This window comes from Echinops telfairi, unplaced genomic scaffold (assembly GCF_000313985.2).
Source record: "Echinops telfairi isolate 266 unplaced genomic scaffold, ASM31398v2 ScPeMD7_443;HRSCAF=831, whole genome shotgun sequence".
NCBI classification, from domain to species: domain Eukaryota; kingdom Metazoa; phylum Chordata; class Mammalia; order Afrosoricida; family Tenrecidae; genus Echinops; species Echinops telfairi.
Genome location: NW_022104341.1, coordinates 2,755,382 through 2,777,701, shown reverse-complemented (window position 1 = coordinate 2,777,701; position 22,320 = coordinate 2,755,382). Strand labels below are relative to the sequence as shown.

The following is a 22,320-nucleotide window of genomic DNA, read 5'->3' as shown; positions in this document are numbered from 1 at the left end:
CCCACAGACAACACTCACAATTCAGGGGGTTTATTAGGGAACTTACTAGGTTATTTCAATTAAGGGCCATTTAAGGGTTATTTCAAGTAAGGATATAGTCATTGGTCCATAGCAACACTCTCCTCAGCCAGCAGCCAAGACTCTTCTCAGTCATGTGGTCTTTGGCCTTTACTTCTGTGAACTAGGAAGCCTGCCTGTGAACTTACAGCCCCAGAGCCTCAATCCTGCCTCTCATGCTCTATCCTATAGTCTCCATGCCACAATCTCTGGTGCCTCTGGTCTCGGCCTCTGCCACTTAAGACTGGAAGAGACTCTTCCCATGATACTGGGCTTTCCCTACACATCTGAGATGACTCTTAATGCAGAGGACTGGTTTTGAAGGAGGTGTGGTTTTTGTCTTTTAGCAGACCATAGCCCTAAGGAAACAAAACTTTGTAACTTACCAGATATACTCAGTGTAAGCCGGGTTTTTCAGCACATTTTTTATGCAGTTTTTGTGGTAAGATTAGGTGCCTCGGTGGATAGTCAGGTCAGTTTATACTCGAGTATATACGGGTAAGTCACATCCTTTAGTAGAGTGTCTACAGATACATCCTATATTAATCTTCTAACAAAGATTGCCCTGCAAAAAGGGGTTAGAGACACAGGCATAGAGCCCAGAATGATAATGTATCATATAGGAATTTTGGCTAGAAGAGCCATATTAATAGACTACAACTGAGGCTGAGAGCCCCACACATGTAGAACAATAAAAAATGTACATTGGTAAAATTAATAATGCAGAGGAAGAAGTAACCAGGAGAAACATTTGCACATCAAGTTGGATAATACCATACTAGTAAACCAAGACATTCTCTTTCATGGAGTTGTTTGTGAATTTTGTGAACTAATAAAGAGATGCTGCATTTCTTTCCCTGATCTATCTTGTACATTCACTGAATGTACATTTTCAACAACTGATTTTAGATACTTTTCTTTAAAGTCGAACTTTATCCAGTTGATTAGCTCAAATTCATAACAAAATTAGCTTCCTTTGTAGTTACAAGACTCTTGTTTTCTTCTTGACAACTGAATATACTTAGCAGAAGTATTATAATTAATATCAAAGCATTAAGTTAGGACCTGGCAGACTGCTGTGGCATGAAGGCTGGATTTTATTGGCTTGCTAGACATTTGTCCCTGTAAGCCCTATGAGAAGCTCTGAAAATCATTGGCCTTTGGCTATAATGAACCTTCCTTCTTGGAGTGAATGCTTGGTAGTTTCTCAGTGAGAAGGACCCCCTTCTTCAAACGAAAGATGACTGAACTTATGACACAGTTTTTAAAGTTGTTAGACCCTCCCTAACCCTAATCTTCATTCTCCAAAAAAGACTTCAGCGGTTTTTGAAGTTTTCTTAGTCTTAATGTTGAAAAACTTGTAATTCTTAATCTATGCTACTTTTAAAGGATTCTTTACATACAAAATTAACACCCTAACATCTTATAAACTATGATTTTCATTTACTATGAAATTTCGTAAGAATTTATTGTTACAGCACAATTGTATGCTAACCTATAAATAGCATGTTTTATTTATATTTATAGAATGTCTACACATACAGCGTATTCAAAGACTAATCTTATAAAGCCTGATTTTAAAAAATCTAGTTGTCTGCTAAAATTTTCCCAACTTGTCCTCTTCTGAATCTTCTGAATTCATTTTCCTCCTCAGATGTCCGACTTCTACTTAATAATGACAATCTCCTCAGGGAAGGGGCAGCACAGTAAGTACTGGTGTCAGTTCACTTACATCTTATTCTAATGAATAACGAGCTATGTTGACAGTAAACTAGTACCTTGAGAACTAGGTTTAAAATATTTTAAAGTATGGCATTTTTTTTAGCAGTTTTAGTTGCTTTTTTCTTGGAGAAATATCTTGCCCCCAAAACATTACTTTCTCAAAAGTTTTTATATGGGGTGGGAGTGGGAGGGCTTCAAAATGTTCATAGAAAAATTTCAAATTTCTTATGGACCTTTTAAAGTCTCCTCTTCTTTGACTTTATTTATTTCATCTTATGTGATTTTATTTATTTTTATTTCTATCCAAATATTCCTCACTTACGTGTAAAGAGTTTGTTAGCTGTTATATTTTCATTTTAGAGTTTTTAGTTTTATCCCAATATTAGGCTGTTGTTGAGGAATGGTAATGTTTCTCAAATTGCCATAGAATAGCAGTTTTATAAATTGTTAAATTAATCATAGGATAAAATACATCATTCTAGTTCGTTATTTACTCTTTATCACTCTCAGGCTAATTAATCTTTCTAAAATATCATTTTCATGTGTCCTTGTCCTCAAAAACATTTATGATGCTTTTTGGGGGGTTTTTTGGGCTTCTTCAAGTGTAAACACTGTCTGACCTTCACAGTTCCTTGCTATCTGGTTTTATCTTTTCCTCCCCAATTGTATTTCTTTCTGCTCTTAAACACAGGGTTCTGTTTTAGTTACTATCAAACTGGCCCAGAGTTACTTTGTAAAGAAGATTTATGTTTGGATTATGCTTGTTAAGAGGAGGAACAAGGAGAAGGGCCAAGGGCTTCTTGATACAGAGGAACAAAAATGATCATTAACTTATTTTATATGGAATATAAATTATTACATTTTAGCTTAAAAACTTATAAGAGTTGCTTTCTAGAAATAATCATCTTTTGTTTCCCCTTTTTGGAACTCATTTTGAGACTAAATTCTAGAGACCTAGAATTTGCATAACATCTCTGCATTGTCAAAAATGATGCCTTAATTACGCATTGACTTAGAGAAGCTGGGCACACACTAAGAATACACTCTAAGAATGTTTTTTTTATAAGCCACAGAGGGTATAATGGTAGACCAGGGGTAGAATGCTTACCTTCTTTTTGGAAAACCTGGGTTTGGCTACTAGCTAATGCATCTCAGGGTAGTCACCACCTGTCTTGTCAGTGGATGCTTGCCTTCCGCTATGGGGCTGAACAAATTTCAGCAGAACTTCCAGACTAAGATTGACTAGCAATAAAGGTTTAGTGATCCACTTTCAGAAAATCAGCCATTGAAAATCCAAGAGAGTACATGATCCTATCTGCCACAATTATAGGAGTGGTTCCGGTTCAGTTGGTCAGTTTTGTTGTGCATGGGGTTGCCATGCATCTGAGGCAGACTACAGATTGCAGTAACATCTGCCATAGGAAAAGACATTCATAATTTGTAGTTAAGTTCTTCCCTTCCTCGGCCATCTATTTACTCTCAACAGATGGTTCTCCAATCTGAATGCTTCTGACAGTAAGGGAATTCTCTGTCCCACAAGATTCTTCAGTTTGCCTGCCAAGTTGGTCTTACTTTTATTCCTGGAAGTGGCCCAAAATGTGTCTGCACTGTACTTTACTTGAGAGAGTTTTACTGGAGAGAAGGGAAATGTCAAACCCTGGTCGTGTGAGCTATGACTTGGGCTGCCAACCACAGGGTGAGCAGTTTAAAACCATCACCCAGCTGCTCCATAGAAGAAAGATGAAGCTTTCTATTCCTATAAAGCTGTGACGTTGTTTTAAATTAACAAGGAGCCCTGGTGGCTTAGTGGTTAAGCATTTGACTCCTAGCCAGAGACTTTTCCGAGAGACGCTAATAAAAACAGAAAGTGACATGATGACACTTAGAGTAAATTTTCTTTTGTTTCTCTTGGCTGCTGTGGAGGGAGGGAGGGATGAAGTGAGGTAATACTTAGAACACTATTTTATAGTAGTTTCAGATAGATGATACTGGTTTGGACCAGATGGTGGTAGCAGTGGAGACGGTGAAGAGGAATCAGATTCTGAATGTGCATTCAAGATAGAGCCTGCACAATTTACTGATGCATTTCATTTGAAGTGTGAGAGAAAAGGAGAGTCAAGGGCCATTCCAAGGTTTTGGTCTGAGCAACTGGTAGAATGGAGATACCATTTACTTCAGATGAGGTAAATGGAAACAAAATGTATTGATGTTTATCAGCTATTATCTTAGGACATATCCTATTAAAACAAAAACAGAAAACTTACTGCCTTTGCGTTGGTTCTGACAGATGTTACCCTATGTTTCCGAGGCTGTAAATCTTTACAGGAGCAGAAAACACCCTCATCTCCTTTGGCTTTACCCTCTCCCTGAAGCATGCATTTCTCTTCTTTCCTATCCCTAATTCTTTTCCTGGTTGATAACATGCCTCCTGTTCCTCACAGTCTCCCATTCATAGTTTGTACTATAAAAAAGTGAGAACAATTATTAGCCTTTTTTGAAGAAACTGAAATAGTTGTTTCTTGCTTTGATTTTTCTTGAAAAGCCCGGGGACAGTTTAGTGTTCTACAGAAAACTGATGATGTATTATGTAATACATGTAGCCTTGGTAGTATAGGCTCCCAACCCAAAAGCCAGTAGTTGAAACCCACTAGCTGCTCTGCTGAAGAAAGATGTGGGAGTTTCTTGCCATACTCTTGCATAGCTTTGGCAACCCTGGAGGGCACTTTTCAGTTTTACTGGGATGGTGAGTGGGCACTGACAGCAGTGGGTTTGAGTTTGTTTGTTTGGGTTTTCTTTTTTGGTAACCTTCTATGATCCAATAATTAAACAGAATGATTTATGTGGAATACATTGTTGTTGTTGTTAGGTGCCGTATATTAATAGCAACTCTTATGTACAATAGAGCAAAACATCACTTGGTGCTGCGCCATCTTCACCATGACTGCTATGTTTAAGTCCATTGTTGCAGCCAGGGTGACAGTCCATCTTGTCGAGGGCCTTCCTCTTTTTCACTGCCCTTCTATCTCTCCAGACAGCATGTCCAGTGTATGTGAAACAAAGTATGTGTGAGACGAAGTCTCACTATCCTTCTAAGGATCGTTTTTGCTATATTTCTTTCAAGACAGATCTGTTTGTTCCTTTGGCAGTCCATGGTACTTTTAACATTCTTCATCAACACCTAGTTCAGATGCATTGGTTTTTCTTTGATCTCCCGTATTCACTATCCAGCTTATCCAGGTGATACATGTGAGGCCAATGAAAATAACCATGGCTTGGGTCAATTGCACCTTAGTCCTAAAAGTAACCTTCTTGCTTTTCAGCACTTTGAAGAGGTTTTATGCAGCAGATTTAATATAAGCCATACATAACACATCTTTGTATTTCAAATGTAATTCTCTTATTTACTAAGTTGTGAAAATGGGAAGGATAATAGTACTTACCTCAAAAAGTTGCTATGAAGAATAAAATATAATACAATATCCTCCTAACAAACATTATTATTATTGTTTTATTATTACCAATTAACATTGTGTTTATACATTGAGGAAATGAATGTCCCACATATTTATTATGCTTTGGCCAAAAGATAAAATAGTGATCTAGTAGGTATTTAGTAGGAGAAAATTGGACTGGGAAGATGTTTAGCTCTCCTGCTGGCAAGTGAATCTTGTCAGGAGACCATTACTTTCCAAGAATATGAATGTATTATGCTTTTTGGGGGAGTGATATTTTAATCTTTATCTTTTAACTTATTTTGCAGCATGAACAAGAAAGCCATTAAATTTCAGCCCTCCCCTCCCCTACTTTCTTTTATTTATCTATTTTTTCCTGATCATTTTATTAGGGGCTCATGCAGCTCTTATCACAATCCATACATACATCAATTGTGTAAAGCGCATTTGTACATTCATTGCCCTCATCATTCTCAAAACATTTCCTCTCCACTTACGCCCCCGGCATTAGGTCCTCATTTTTCCTCTTCCTTCCCGCTCCCCCCTCCCTCATGAGCCCTTGATAGTTTATAAATTATTATTTGGTCATATCTTGCCCTGTTTCCCTTCACCCACTTTTCTGTTGTCCGTATCCCCCCCTACTTTCATGACCCCAATTCTACCTTATAAATCTGGCTAGATCAGAACATGTACACACAGGGAATCCAGCACAGACAAACCCCTCAGGACCAATAATGAGAGTACTGATACCAGGAGGGGAAGGGGAAGGTCGGGGGAGAAAGAGGAAATTGATCACAATGATCTAAATATAGCCACCTCCCAGGGGGACGGACAACAGAAAATTGGGTGAAGGGAGACATCAGTTAGTGTGAGACATGAAAAATAATAATTTATAAATTATCAAGGTTCATGAGGGAGGGAGCAGGACAGGATGAGGAGCTGATACCAAGGGCTCAAGTAGAAAGAAAATGTTTTGGAAATGGTGATGGCAACATATGTACGAATGTGCTTGACACGATAGATGTATGGATTGTGATAAGAGCTGTAGAGCCCCAATAAAATGATTTTAAAAATGAAAAAGAAATAAAGCCATTAAAAATGCAGAGCTTCAGAAATGAAGCATTAAACTAATCAGTAAACCATAGTGTTAGGCTTAGGCATTTTTTGACCTCGCTTTGTGTCTTAAAATTTACTCTTGAGATTAAAAACTGTAAATGATTAAAACTGTTGCCACTTCATAATAATGTGATTGCTTAAATTTTAGAAATTGCCAAAATGGAATTCTGTTGGAGCTTAGGAGTGGAAAAGAAAGGGTAATTTCAAAGCTTTGGCTCCTGAGATCTCCGTGGAGAGGCATCCCTTTAGAAAATTGGAGGAGGGGTTATGATACTGGATGTAGGGGCCTAGGGTGGGGACACTAGGTAATGTTTTCATGCTTCTTTTCACTGGTCTATGAAAGACCTTTTGTTTTTGTTTATAATTCTTTTCTCTGCTTCTCACCAACTTTTTCTTTTTCACTTTAAAAAACACCACCAGTGCATTTGCCCAGTATAACATGGATCAGTTCACACCCGTGAAGATAGAAGGATTTGAAGATCAGGTAATCGTTGTTCTTGTTATGTAGACTACAGTTTTTCAGGTAGCAGACACCTTAGAGACCAAGCATATGTTTAAATCAGATGCTGAGTCAATTATTAATTTTTATAATTTTGGCAGATATTCTGTTTTTAAGAAATTCTTTATCACTGTAATACTGGTAATTTCTTTGACAAAAAACAACTTTTCCTAGTGAATAGTGAAAATAAAAGAAATTGAATCCACAAGTTTTCCCATTGTTCCCAGTTATCTCTTGGTAAGAATAAGAAGATACATTATATTTAGTGGAGGAGAAACAAAGAAGTTCCTATTGGAAAAACAGGAGCAAAGTAAATATTCCTGTTACTACTGTAGTTCTTTGCATATATACTAAAATATGCTTCAAAGACCATATGACACAATTTGGAAGTCCAAATGCTCTTTGAATAAACAAGTTCACAGAATTCATCCCAGGGAAGTAATTATATGAATGTGCAAAAAAGATTATTCAAAGCTAAGTTTATAATAGTCAAAATGGGAAAAATCTAAATGCCCAGTACTATTCATGAATTCTGTGCAGTCATTGAAAACTGATATAAGTGGATATCTACTGATCTGGAAAGATGTGCATGATATATTAAGCTAAAATATGGTATAAAGCAGCCTACAGAGAATTATGCCAATTTTATTTTTAATATTTACATGGGAAAAATATTTACATGGGCATATATACAGTTTAGACACTCATATCCTAAATTGTATGAAAGGCGCGGTTATTTTATGTACCACTAAGTAAGGAAAAACAATGCCAATTAAATTATAACTCAGTCTTAAGAGACCATCAAATGTAGGCCAGCTCCCAATTTCTGAAATGTTAAATCATGTGGGAAAATATTTATCTTTAGAATTCAAGTATACAGAAATGCAGAGAAGAAAACATCTGGGAAGGGCTACACCAACATATATGTATTAGAATTACAGGATTACTGGAAATTTGTTTATTGTTTTTCTTTGTGTTGGTTAATATTTTTTGCTTACCTACATTTTCTCAATGAAAATAGATTAACTACAAATATAAAAGGCAAAAGAAAGTATGAAAAAAGTGGCCAATACTGATTGCAATTGATACTATATACTTTAATAAACATGCATTATATAAGGTCTGTGTTCAGGTATAATAAATATGATTAATGGCTAACTTTTGTCAATTCCAAATATACCAGTAATAATACAGTTTAAAAATGTAGCCAAAGATGAGCCAGTCAGGGTGCGATGTAACAATGATTAGAAATACAACCTTCCTCTAGTTCCTAAAGGTTTCCTCCCCGCTCCCACTTCCATGACTCGAATTCGATCTTGCAAGTCTGGCTAGACCAGAGGAGGTACACTGGTACAGATAGGAACTGAAAATACAGGGAATCCAGGACGGATGAGCCCTATAGGACCAGTGGTGTGAGTGGCAAAACAGGGAGGGTAAAGGGAGAATGGGTAGGAAAGAGGGAACCGATTACATGGGACTGTGTGTGACCTCCTCCCTGGGGGACAGACAACCAAAAAGTGGATGAAGGGAGACGTCGGACAGGGCAAGATATGACAAAATACCCATTTATAAACTATCAAGGGCTCATGCGGGAGGGGGGAGCGGGGAGGGAGGGGAAAAATGAGGACCTAATGTCGGGGGTTTAAATGGAGAGAAAATGTTTTGAGAAACGATGTACAAATGCGCTTTACACAATTGATGTGTGTATGGATTGGGATAACAGTTGTATGAGCCCCTAATAAAATGTTAAAAAAGGAAAAGAAAAAAAAATGTAGCCAAAGGTGATTATATTCTTTGTAGTAAACATCCTCTTCTCCCTCCACCCCCACAACAAATAAAGATAAGAGTTATTAAAATAGGTACCTTCACTGTATAGAGCAACAAAAGTCCGTGGTGAATGAACTAAATATAGATTTTATTTTTCTTCCATAAGGAGCATTAGTGGTAATATTTAGGACTATTAGCAGCTCCATGATAACATCAGAGAACCAAAGTGTCTCTAGCTCTCTCTTGCAGTCCTTAGGTTATGTGATTTGCATAGTCATACTATCAAGATGGTGGCTCCATCTTTGGGTATTGTATCCATGGTTGAGGAAGCAAAAAGGTAGAAGGTGCAAAAGTTATGCTGCAACTTTATCAGAAATAGCTTCTACTATAAGTTATGATAAAGAGCAATTTGTCATCCACTGTCAAAATTACAAATGCATTTTCTCCTTGACCCAACTGCCCCACTTCAGGGAATCTTTCTCACATATGTACTTACCATGTGTGCAGAAAGATGAATATAAAAGAATATTTGTTGCAATATTGTTAACAATGAAAGATTGAAAATAGTCCAGTCATCCAATGTGGGGACTACCTCCACAACCGAATGGGTCCGAGGGGTGGTTATGTAATTGAGGGGTGAATTAAAGAGACATCAGATAAGATAAAGCATACAAAGGTTCACCTCTTTCATGCTGGCTGAAACCATAATGAGGGATTAATTGAAGGGAAGAAATTAAGAGACAGACTAAAGTTTTGCGGTGCTCACCTCCGTCATGTCTTCAGGAGCCAGGTCTATGCAGAGAAAGAATATAATGTATTTCTCACAAGCATATATATTATCTCAGGCACACAAGCCATGGTAAACACATAGGTAACAGGAAGGGTTGTACAAGAGGCATACACATAACAGGAGGGGGACCAGCTAGGAGCATGCACACAATAGGAAGGGGAGAGTGTAGAGGCATACAATGTAACAGGAAGGCACATACTGTACTTAAAAAGATGGGTGGGCTCTATAGTTAAGATGGCACCCTAACCTTGGTCTTTTCTGAGCTAGTTTGACCTTAGGTGTCTGAACTTTTGGAATAATCTGTGATCCTTATCAGAAGGTAGTAGGCCTTGCCTACAGTAAGGCCTTACTTACTTACTTACCATAGGGTCTGATTGCTTTTGAAGGTAGACAACCTTCAAGCAGCTGGCCTTCAAGCATATAGTAAACGACCATGTGTTTGCCAACAGCACCTTAAATTTGTCATTATTATGGGGGTACATTAAGGGGAATGACTTTTACATAGGAGATTGACTGAAGCTCATCTCCAGCTTATGAATGTGAAGGTTCCCCTGCATGGGAGCCCCTGACTCCTTAACTATAACCTTGAGAGTTTGTCCAGCATACACTCTCTTCCCGGTTTTCGGTTTCCCACAATTCCTTAATAGGTGACTGGTTAAATAAAATTTTGTCCATCTGTACAAAGGAATATTATATAGCAGTGATAAAGGACAAAGAAGGTATCTGAGCACTAATAGGGACAAATCTTCTGGTATATTAAATTGAAACCCAAAAAAGCGCTCTAAGTGTACAGTATGCTAGTTTCGTGTGAAAGTAGGTGTTAGAAAATTAGAATGCATACTTATATTTGCTTGTACTTTATAAATTTGAATTCTGGATTAGCAAACTTTTTCTGTAAAAGACAAGATAGTAAATATTTTCAGCTTTGCAGAATGTTGGATTTGTCTTGACTCATCCTTAATGGGAGAGTAGCCCTTAACAATACAAAAAAGAACAAGCAAGGCTATGCTCCAATTTAAAAAATAAGTGACACCTATATGCAAATTGTCAACTCTTATCTAGATAAATTCAGTTTATTAGAACTTTGGTGGGTGGGAGATAAAATGAGAGAGATACATCACTGTTAGAGAGCGAGTGTGTGTATGTGTAGTTTTAAATTTTAAACCATTTGAATGTATGGCCTATTTTAAATATGACTGGAAAAGTGTAATGGCATGAATTAAAATAGAATGCAAAATTGTACATACAAAGTACTATAGCTATCTGTAAGCAATGTGTAAACTAGTTATTTCTGGTAGGAATAAGAAAATATTTAATGGAGAAACCGTAGTTGCGATGGGAAAACAGGAGCAAAGTAAATATTCCTGTTATGTGTAAACTGTACATGTGAGATATAAAAGATAGTGTTAGAATGGGAAGACTTTGCAGAATAAAGTTGACTTACTCATAAATATAATTTCTCTAAGAATGAAGATGAGACTTGAATGATACATCAATATTAAAGGGAAATCTGAGAACATGAAAAATTAGCTCTTATTCTCGAATTTTTAATTTCCTTGTTTGCTTTTCTAATACAGCATTAAACTTTATTTTATTTCTGATAAAGTTATTTATGTCTGTGTAATTATTCTTTCAAAGGTCTTAATTACAGAACATGGTGACCTGGGTAACAGCAGATTTTTAGATCCAAGAAACAAAATTTCCTTTAAATTTGATCACTTACGGAAAGAAGCAAGTGACCCCCACTCAGAGGAGGTAGATGGAAGCCTGAAGTCTTGGAGAGACTCCTGTGACAGTGCCCTGAGGGCCTACGTGAAAGATCATTATTCCAGCGGCTTCAGTACTGTTAAGTACCTGCTTCGTTGTCAGAGAATGTTGTGATTTTTATTTTTACCTTCTCTTCTTTGGGGTCTTTGATCAGATGAACACTTCTTTCTTCTTAGTTTTGATCTCCTAAGTCATTTTATATCCTAAGTCATTCTTGAAAAGGATATATAGATGGAAAATAATTGTTTTTCAATCCCAGTAAGGGTGAAGGATATATTTAAATTTTTTGTGTGTATTCTTTGTTTTCAAATTTGCTCATCTGAAATTCCCTTATGCCCATTACGCCCACACCCTACCCCCACCCTCCAAAAAAGCCTTTTTAAAGGTCTGTAGCTTACACATGGGGAGAAAAAGGGTAACGTATAATTGTTGAGGATAGCTGTGGGTCATTTTTAAGGCCTTTTTGCACATGTAGCTTTACAAAGTAATTGAACTAAATTTTTATAAATCTATAGCTATTTGATTTTAAGTACCTTTAGACTTTAAAAATATTAAATTTGGCTCTATTATTTCTTCCTTGTAAAATTGTGCCATATTATTAAGAAAAATGTTGGTTAAGGTATTTTAAATATGTATGTAATGATGATAAACTGAGTGGTAGTATAGAATAGTGTAGTTAAGAGCACTTACTTTGAAGCCATAATAACAGATTTGATTCCTATCCCTGTAATTTCAACATTTCTGTGCTTCAATTCTCTCATCTGTAAAATGGAAATAATAATAGTTCTTGCAAGGAAAAAAAAAAGAAAAATGAGGAGCTGACTCCAAGAGCCCAAGTGGAGAGCAAATGTTATGAGAATGATGAGGGCAACGAATGTACAAATGTGCTTTGCACACTTGACGTGATAGTTGCATGGAGATTGTGATAGTTGCATGAGCCCCCAATAAAATTAGTTAAAAAAATTAAAAATAATAGTTCTTGCTTCATGGGGTTGTGGTAAAAATCAAATACGTTTATACATATAAAGTGCTTGGAACAGTATCGGCCCATATTAAGTGCTGCATAAATGTTACACATCATTATAACTTTGATCTTTTAAATAATGGGGAAAATCCACTCCTGTAGATAAGTGCAGAATTCTTTTGAGAATCCACTATTGCAAAGAAGATATGACGTGCCACCTTTTTGAAAGTGACTTCAAGCCTTAATATACTTTAAACTTATTAGTTACTCATATTTGTCAGTCTAGACTTTCGGAAAATCTTAATTTGGAGCGCTCCAACACCAAATAACCTGTCTCCTTTTTTACTACTTCTCTTAGCTATCAAATGAGCTAAAGAAAGTCATGGAATTGTTCTAACGGTACAAAGTTGCACACAATTGTCTTGCATTCTCCGCTATCCTGCTTTTTGTTGTTAGGCTCCGTCAGTTGGCTCTGACTCATCGAGACCCTGTGTACAGCAGAGCACAGCACTGCTCAGTCCTGCACCATCCTCACAATCGTTATGCTTGAGCCCATTGTTGCAGCCACGGTGTCAATTCATCTCCTGAGGGGCTTCCTCTTTTTGCAGACCCTCTACTCTGCCAAGCGTTATGTCCTCCTCCAGGGACTTTTCTCGCTAGATAGCGTGTGTAAAGTACATGAGACAAAGTCTCGCCATCGTTGTTTCTATGAAGCATATTCTGGCTGTACTTCCAAGACTACTTGTTTGTGCTTCTAGTACTCCTAGGGACTTTTAGTATTCTTTGTCAGTACCACAATTCAAATGCCTCAATTCTTCTGTGGTCTTTCTTATTCATTTTCTTGTCACATGCATATGAGTAATTGAAAATACCATGGCTTGAGTCAGGCTCACCTTTATTCTTTCTTCAAAGTAACGTCATTGTTCTTGATTACTATAAAGACATTTTGTGCAGCAGATATGCCCAGTGTAGTGTGCTGTTTCATTTGTCTGCTGCTTCCATGAACACATTGATTGCGGATATAAGTAAAATGACATCCTTGACAACTTACAATCTTTTTTTTCCATTTGTCATGATGTTGTCTTTTGGTCCAGTTGTGAGGCAATTTTTCTTTCTATTTAATCCTTCAATACCCTATACTGAAGGCTGTAGTCTTTAATTTTCATTAGCACGCGCTTCAAGTTCCCTTGGATTTCAGCAAGCACAGTGGTGTGATGTGTAGTGGTGATCTGTATATTCCAGGTTGTTTTAGAGGAAGGATACAAGCCTGACCCACATCTTTCCTGATTTTTATTTAATCATTTTATTGGAGGGAGGCTCTTACAAATCTTATAACAATCCATCATTCAATAGTATTAAGCACACTTGTACATATGTTGCCATCAACATTTCCAAAACAATTTCTTTCTACTTGAGCCCTTGGTATCAGCACCTCTTTTTTTTCTCCTCCCTCTTACACCGTCCTACCCTTGTGAATCCTTGATCAGTTATATATTATTGTTGTTATTTTGTGTCTTACACTGTCTGTTGTCTCCCTTTACCCACCTTTCTGCTATTAATTCCCCCTGGGGGGTATTATATATCCAACCTTATGATGGGTTCCCCCTTTCTCCCCCTCTCTCCACCCTTTCCTGATTTTAAACCATGCGTTATATCTTTGTTCTGTTAGAATGACTGCCTCTTAGTCTGTTCTGTGCATATTCCTCCTGAGCACAATTAAATGTTCTAGAATTCCCATTTTTCTCAATATTATCCATGGTTTGTTATGACCAACACAGATGAATGCCTTTACATAGTCAATGAGAAACATGTAAACATCTGATATTCTCTCCTTTCTCCTATATCCATCTGACATTAGCAATGATATCCCCTTCCTGTTCCAAGGATCCAACTTGAATTTCTGGCAGCTCCCATTGGTATGCTATTACTGTGTTTTTGGAATTATAGTCAGCAAAATTTTACTTGCATATGACATTAGTGATATTGTTGAATATTTTCTACATTCTTTTTGGTCACCTTTCTTTAGAATGGACACAAAAACATATTGCTTCCAGTTGGTTGGCCAGATTGTTGTTTTCCAAATTCCTTGGCATAGACTAGTGCATGCTTCTGGCACTGCATCAGTTTGTTGAAGCATTTCAGCTGGTATCTCATCAGTTCCTGCAGTCTTGTTTTTCAGTCATGCCTTCAGGACACCTTAGATTTCTTTTTTTGGTACCATTGGGTTTTGATCCTAGGTCAGCTCTTGAAATGGGTGGAGGTCAGCCAGTTCTTTTTGGTACATCGGTTCTGCATATTCCTTTAATGCTTCCTCCAACCAAACCCCACTTACTGCCATTGATTCATAATGGCCCTTGTGCGTTTATACGACAGTAACCGTTTACAGGAGTAAAAAACCTGTATTTCTCCTGAGGAGCAGCCGGTGGTTTCGAACTGTTGACCTTGCAGATTGTAGCCCAGTGCATAACCACTACCCCACCAGGGTTCATTGATGCTTCCTACATCATTCAATATTTTACCCATTGTGTCCTTCAATATGGCAACTCAAGGTGTGACTTTCTTTTTCAGTACTTTCCACTTGAGATAGGCCAAGTGTGTCCTTCCCTTTTGGTTTTTCTAACTCTAGGTCTTTGCACATTTCATTGTAATGTGCTTTTTTGAAGTATTCTGCTTAGTTTACTAATTCTTAATTTTATTTCTTTATTTCCTATCATGTTTTCTCTATCATATATCCCAAACCTTTTTCATCATCCTCCAACAGAAACTCAGCCCTCCACATTTTATTAGAGGGCGCTGATATAGCATCATAGGTCAAAGTTACTTTCTAGACAAAGGTTGTGCACCTCACTGTAAAATACCACACATAGAAGTGAAGAATCAAGATCCAGATCAGGCAATTTAGAAACAGTTTATGTAAATGAGCCCCGGGTCAGAATTCATTGGGTTAAGAAGTTGACAGGAACGGAACAAGTAAAATTAGAATGCTCCTTATTCTGGTTATGAAGCAGAGAGAGAGAGATGAGGAAAATAAGTAGGTAGATGTGAGGAAGGGCCAGGCAAGGGGAGAAAGGGAAAGAAAGATGTATAGGAAGAAGTGCTGTATGGGACTTCAGAAAGGTTTGTAGCTCCTTCATAAGATGACTGAGGAACAAGTTTTCTAGGTAAAGAGAAGCACGCCAGGAGAGAAAGCACGTTGTGTGAACTGTAGAGCACTGCTTGCTTCCTCCAACTGATCACTTCTCTCTCCCACACTAAGGAATAGTTGATGTTTCTCACCACTTGCAGCACATTTCTGTCTGGATTCCCTAAGTTGTTAGTAGCCGATCAGGGACAGGGGAGTGGTCCCTCTACATTGCCTGAAGGTCCCCTTAGCCAGCTATAAAAACTGTCTGGGCATGCTCCAAATTCAGCTCTCCCCCCTCCCCAGCAAGGTGGGTGGTACACCTGGGTGGCCAAACTAGGCCCAGGCGGGCTTAATTCAGCCAATGGGGTCAACCAATACCTTTGAGCACAAGGCCTCAGAATACCTTGCCCTTGAGATCACTGCCCTGCCTCTTCTTAGCCCTTTGGCTCCTGTCTTTCGCCCAGCTTGTCCTTGCTGTGGTCTCTCAGGCCTCAGGCTACTACATGTGTGTGTGTTTGTGTGCGCCTGCAGTCCCATAAGATTGCCCATGGTCAGTGACAGTAAAACCAGAAGCTTCTTCCGTCCTTTATAGAAACCCATTTGGATCATAAACCAGGCCTTGGCATGAATTCTTTCTCGTTTGGAGCCAAGAACAAGGTATTCCCACCCGAGAAACCTGACAGCATGCAGCATAACCATCTTCCTCGTCATTCTTCCTGTAGTCACTTGAGCTGCTTCCTTGGCTCTTTACTTGCTGTATAGGACTACACTGAGATTGTACTTCTGCATTCTGTGTATGACCCCTCCTTTCCAGCCCCATTGATAGCTGTCCTAGTTCACTTCCTAAACTAAAGCCAGGGTCACCTAGCCAGTAAGCAGGTCTTTTGTTTTTCCCATTTAACCCCGCACCAGTGTTTGAGTCTTCTCCCCAAATAGCAGCTCTGGTCCTGTCGTGTAGTTGTCTCTCCAGTGCCTGTAAGATAAAACCCAAACTTCTTAATTGTCTGATCTGAACTGCCCATCCTATTTTGTATCTCACCAATCCATATCACATTCCCTCTAATCGGACAGAAGTAATTGTTGTTCCAGTGAACAAGGCTGTTTCCTGCCCAACTCTTTATTCATCTTTATTCTTAGTCTCTGACGATCAGAATCTCAGTTGTCTTATAAGGCCTAGCTTAAACACCTTCTCCCTTGTACCCTAATTGAAAAACAATGTTTCTTCTTGTATTCATTGTAGTACCACTGTCTCTTCCAGAACTGGACATGTTTGGCTTTGTATTCAAATCCTGTTAACTTTATTGTCTCGTGAGCTTATTCTGTCTGACGCTGTCTTCCCTAAGCACACTGTTTTTGTATAGTCTGTGGTTAGATTAAATTGTTTTCAGGGTCTAATTCTTTTTTTCTTTTTTTACCAATAGGTTTATGCTAAAACTATAGATGGACAACAGACAATTATTGCATGTATTGAAAGCCACCAGTTTCAACCTAAAAACTTCTGGTAAGAAAAAAGAAGTTCTTGTTTGTTTGTTCCTAGTTGTATTTGAAAGAACTCTCCAATTGAGACTTAGTTATTTGACTCTTAGACTTACGTTCCCCATCTGTAAAATGGAGTGTTGAGACATGATCATTTAGATTCCTTCCAATTGTAAGATTTTGTAATCTGGTTTTTAAAGTACTCTCTTATTGAATGGGATTCAGAGGTTAATGAAGTGCCCAGTTAGAAGTCTAAATTTCACTTAGGCTGAGGTTAATAATACTTGAGTTAGTTACATAATTCAGTGATGCATCCATCTGTTTATGGCCTCCTTTGAGCAGAATACAACAATTTTCTACTTTTAAGAAAAAAGTAGGAAAATGAAAGTCAAAATTACTTAGAGAAGACTTATAACTAGGCTCCTTAGATCAAAATTTGTACTTGAGTGGGCATATGGAAGTGATTGTTTCTTTCTCTTCCCCACTTTCCTAGCACCTTTGCCCCCATGACAGATCACTTCTTTCTTGTGCTTTTTGCTAATTCTACAGTGTAATGTAATTGTGTCTGTGTAGGAATGGTCGTTGGAGATCAGAATGGAAGTTCACCATCACACCACCTACAGCCCAGGTGGTTGGAGTGCTTAAGATTCAGGTGAGATACCAATATATTAATAGGCCATGGTCCAAACATCTTATCTTTAAGCCAGACATGCACATTGGTATTTATTCTGGTATTAGAAATACGGATCCCAGGTAGTGCAGTGGTTTAGCATTTGGCTACTAACCCAAAGGGTTGACAGTTTGAACCCAAGTGGCTTCACCTGTTGAAGAATACAGGGGTCTATTCCCATAAAGATTACAGTCTTAGGAATCTCATGGGGAAGTTCTTCTGTATCTTTTTGGATTGATGATATGACTTGCAAGTGACTCTGACATTGGGTTTTGGTTTTGTATGTATGTGAAAAGAAAAACAGATGGCAATGAATAGAAAGAAAAGCCTCTTATTCCTATAGTATAGTCACATGGAATGTATTCTTTGTTTTTCTCCAGTCCAGTGCTTCACAAATTAAAAAAAATATATAATCTAAGATCTTTCTAGGAATTATCAGATGGCACCGGTGGAAAAAAACGTTATTTAAGAGGTTACTACGTAACAGATCCTTAAGACAGTGTTGTGATGCAGTGGTCATGCTATGATCCTTCATAGTGCATAAGCCTGCCTGCTGGTCCATGCAAGAAAGATGTGCTAATCAGCTTCCACAGAGCTTACTGCCTTGGGCCCGTTCTACTCTGTCTTATAACCGGTATAAGTCAGAATTGACTAGATAACAAGGGTTTGTTTGGGTTTTTTTAGTGGTGATGGGTTTTTATTTAATAGCGCAATGAGTGGCACAAATGTTTTATACATGGCTACTAATTGAAAAGTTTAACTGTATCCAGTAGCACTGTGGAAGAAAGGCCTGGCTGTCTGTATCTCTAAAGGTTATAGCCAAAAAACTGTAGGAAAACTCACTCACTGTCATTGAGTCTATTTTGACTCATAGGGACCCTAAACCCTATAGAGCAGCGATTCTCAACTTGTGGGTCTCGACCCCTTTGAGGGTCAAACAACCCTTTCACAGGGGTGGCCCGTTCATAACAGTGGCAAAATTAAATTGTGAAGTAGCAACGGAAATAATTTTATGGTTGGGGGGTCACCACAACATGAAGACCTGTATTAAAGGGTCGCGGCATTAGGAAGGTTGAGAACCACTGTTATAGAGCCATTCTAGTCAGTATCATCACATAGGATCACCATGAATTGGAATCAACTTGACAATGAAGGGTTTGACTTTTGATAGCAAGTACTTATTAAAGGTTTATGTGTATGTGTGTTTAGCTCTTAGCCCTTAAAAAAGCCACCCGAGTAGATTTTATTTTGTTTGTTGTTTACACTTACGAGAGAGTGTAAAATCAAGTACATAAAACAAAGGAGGGACTAGAGATACTAGCCAAACGATACCAGTTTACTGAATATAGTCAGGTGGAATAGATAACTGATGCTCATGTCAGTCAAGGCTAACAGATGAATAAAATATCTGCAAAGCATTTGATGCCCATCTGGATGGAAGTCTTTTAATATCCCAGCTGAGGTTTGACTTCAATTTAAAGTGATTTAACTCTTAAGCCTGGACTAACTTTAAAGTTAGTCAGATTTAACAGTTACTGGTAACCAAGGGGATTTAAAACGTTCTTGGAGAAATTCCATTATCTTTTAATTTCATCTTTTTGGTCAACTTTTTGAAGCTCTTTAATATGTATTGTCATGTTTTTTAAATTACAGTTAACAAGAGTTACCTTTTTTTAGTAATGTTTTATCAAAAAGCTTATGTAGTAGATGCTGCCTGCATTCACTGTTTCCATACATAGCTGCAGCTGCATCTTTCTTCTGGCCACAGAGCATGCCCAATTCTTAGATGAGGCGGGCTACAAGTGTTGAGTCATAGCTCTGGGAGCCGCCCTCAGTAAGACACAAAGTTGGCAGATAAATATGTCACTTCCTCATTGCTCAGGTGGCACAATACTGCAGCCTGTTCTTAGTCTTCCAGAGAAGCCAGGACCCACACTTTTATCTTGCTTCTTAATGCACCTGTAGTGCTTCCTTTCCTCTGTGTGTCATTTCCTCAGTCCCCTACACTAGGACTTCCTGGGATTACCTCCCACACACCCCCCACACACACACTAAAGCCAAACCCTCTGCCATCCAGTCAATTTCTATGCCTAGCAATTCTATAGGACATAGTAAAACCGGCCCCATTGGGTTTCTAACTTTAAATCATTATGGGAGCCAAATGATTTTTCTTTCGCCAATCCCATATAAAATGCTTCCCTTCAAATATTCATTTTGGGGTCTACTTCTGGAGGAGCCTGCCTTAAGACAAAATAATTGTTCTTCCTCTAGCTCTTAACTGTAACTTTGAGATGCTTAATACTTTAAATCTCTTCTAACTATGGAATCAGTAAAATAAGCCTATTTTCCATCTAGAAAGAAATGGTTATTATGTGTTTTTATTTTGCCAGTGCAAACCTGTAAAGTGATGTGTTATAAGAGAATCCAGTGCCCAGGTTCGTGTTTACATCTTTTGAGCACAGATTATCTTTTCACATTTTGGGGAAGGGTTTGCTCCATAAATATACGTGTATATTTAAAACTCGTAGTGGGAGTTATTTGGAAAAGGCAGATAGGGTATATAAAAGTCATAGATCTACCAAAAGAGTAATTCTGGGAAGCAAAAAATACAGTGACTTTATATTAATCACTATCATGTTGAAATTTGTTATTAGCTAACAATCATTTTTAGATCAAGGAAAGGTTTTTTTCTTGAATAGAGTTTAAGCTTAATTTCTAAAAATCTTTACATATTGAATATATTAGGTATTAAAATTTATATTTTTAACTGAGTTCATAAACAATGAAGTTTATTGACTTTTTTTATCTTCCTATCTGTATCCTAGTTCTCAAGGAACAGCTTAACTAGATGTGCAGTGTTTATTCTTGGGCCAAAAGAATCTGCCGTACCATAGCTCCTTCCTGGAGATACGCTCTGAGAAGTACGCTAGTCCCTGCTGCTTTTCTGGCCAGATGTCCCATTTTTTAATATCACCATCCTGTTTGTACCCATTTCCCTTCCCAGGGGTCTTTTCAGCCTCTAGATTTCAAGTTAGTTGCCATTAGATAAACAAAAACAAATGTTTTATGTGATTCCCCCTCTACATTTGGAATATGCTTTATCCTTGTTTGTTAGAATTTTAGCCTTTTTATGTCATTATTGTTTGTTGCTGAAATATTTGCTGTTCTGATTTTTGAATTTTTTCTTCTTCTGATTTTTGAATTTAAGGATTTAGAAAGCATGTTCAAAATCCAGCCAGAGTTCTCTGGCCTGTCTAGACAGGGCTAGCTGGATAGCTCCCCTAAGGCAGATATATAAACAATGATAGATTGTGGGTTTGTGTTGCCCAGGGCAGTTCTTTTGTTGCTAGTAGTACCTCAGTTTCTCTTTAGTTGCAGGTCTATATTAGTTATCTCCTTCTCTTGACATCCCAAATCAATAAGGCCCCTACTAGGGTACTTTATTTTCATTTGGATCGGAGAAATTCTCTGACCAAACAAAGCTTTGGGGAGAAGTATATGCATATTTAATAAGGTTCTAGCCCTGGAATGTGAACTGATTTAAACCCCATCTCTTCCTAGGTATGTGAACATGGCTCAAAAAAGCTCACTCCCATTGGGTCAATTTTGACTCACAGTGATCCCATAGGGCAGAGTAAGTGGAACTGCCCCTGTGGCTTTCTGAGACTGTAAATCGTTACAGGAGCAGAAAGCTTCATCTTTTGCCTGAGGAGTGGCTAGTGGGTCCGCACTGCTGACTTTGTGGTTAGTAGCCTAACATATAACCTATTATGCCACCAAGGCGTAAATGATTAAATTGCCGCAAGCTTCAGTTTTGTAATCTGTAAAATAGGGTTAATACCATGAAACTTGTGAGAGCCAGGACTTGCCAAGGTTGCCTTGTTTTTGCAGGCCTTACATTTTCCACCTTTGTCAAGGTGCAGTCTTACCACTTCTTCTTTTTAAATCAATTTATTGGGAGCTCTTATAGCTCTTATAAAACTCCATACATCAATTGTATCAAAGCATATTTGTATATATGTTGCCATCATCATTTCCAAAACATTTTCTACTTGAGCCCTTGTATAGGCTTCTCTTTTTTCCCCTCCCTCCCACTCTCATGAATCCTTGATTAATTATGTATTATTATTATTTCGTATCTTACACTGTCTGTTGTCTCTCTTCACCCATATGTCTGTTATCCATTTCCTTCAGGAGGTGGCTATATAGCCAACCTTGTGATGGGTTCCCCTTTTCTCCCCCTTCCCCCTCCCCACCATACTCCTACCCTCATGATATCACTACTCCCACTATTGTTCCCTGAAGAGTTTATCTGTCCTGAATTCCATGTGTTGAGAGCTCTTACCTGTACCAATGTATGTTCTCCGGTCTATCCAGAATTGTAAGGTTAAACTGGGTCATGGTAGTGGGGGTGGGGGAAACATTTAGGAACTAGAGGAATGATGTGTGTTTCGTCGTCGTCGTCGTTGTTGTACTGTACCTCCGTTGAATCATCCCTTGCTTATAACCCTTCTGTGGGGCGGATATCCAATTGTCTACAGGTGGGCTTTGGGTCTAGACTGCAACCCCCTCATTCGCATTGATAACAGTTGTTTGTTTGGGATCTTTTGATACCTTATCTCTGATCCCAATGACACCTAATAATCACACAAGCTAGTGTGCTTCTTCCATGTGGGCTTATTTGCTTCCCTGCTAGATGGCTGCTTATTTAACTGCAAGCCTTTAAGACCTCAGACACTAACTGGAAAGGAAACACAGGGTATCCAGGACAGATGATCCCTTCAGGACCAGTGCTGAGAGTAGTGATACCGGGAGGGTAGAAGGAAGGTGGGGTAGAAAGGGGGAAGCGATTAAAAGGAACTACATATGACCTCCTCCCTGGGGGATGGACAACAGAAAAGTGGGTGAAGGGAGAC

General features: G+C 38.2%; 1 protein-coding gene across 2 annotated transcripts in view; it reads left to right on the top strand.

Moving 5' to 3' along the window:
• CAPZA1 (capping actin protein of muscle Z-line subunit alpha 1) overlaps window positions 1-22,320 on the top strand; it is a 59,732-nt gene that overhangs the window by 28,344 nt on the left and 9,068 nt on the right. For both annotated transcript variants that reach the window (XM_045292078.1, XM_004699173.4), the window contains exons 3-7: window positions 1,712-1,763; window positions 6,768-6,831; window positions 11,042-11,248; window positions 16,680-16,759; window positions 17,308-17,386. In XM_045292078.1, the coding sequence (XP_045148013.1) occupies window positions 1,712-1,763; window positions 6,768-6,831; window positions 11,042-11,248; window positions 16,680-16,759; window positions 17,308-17,386 (482 nt within the window). The remainder of the gene's footprint in view (window positions 1-1,711; window positions 1,764-6,767; window positions 6,832-11,041; window positions 11,249-16,679; window positions 16,760-17,307; window positions 17,387-22,320) is intronic.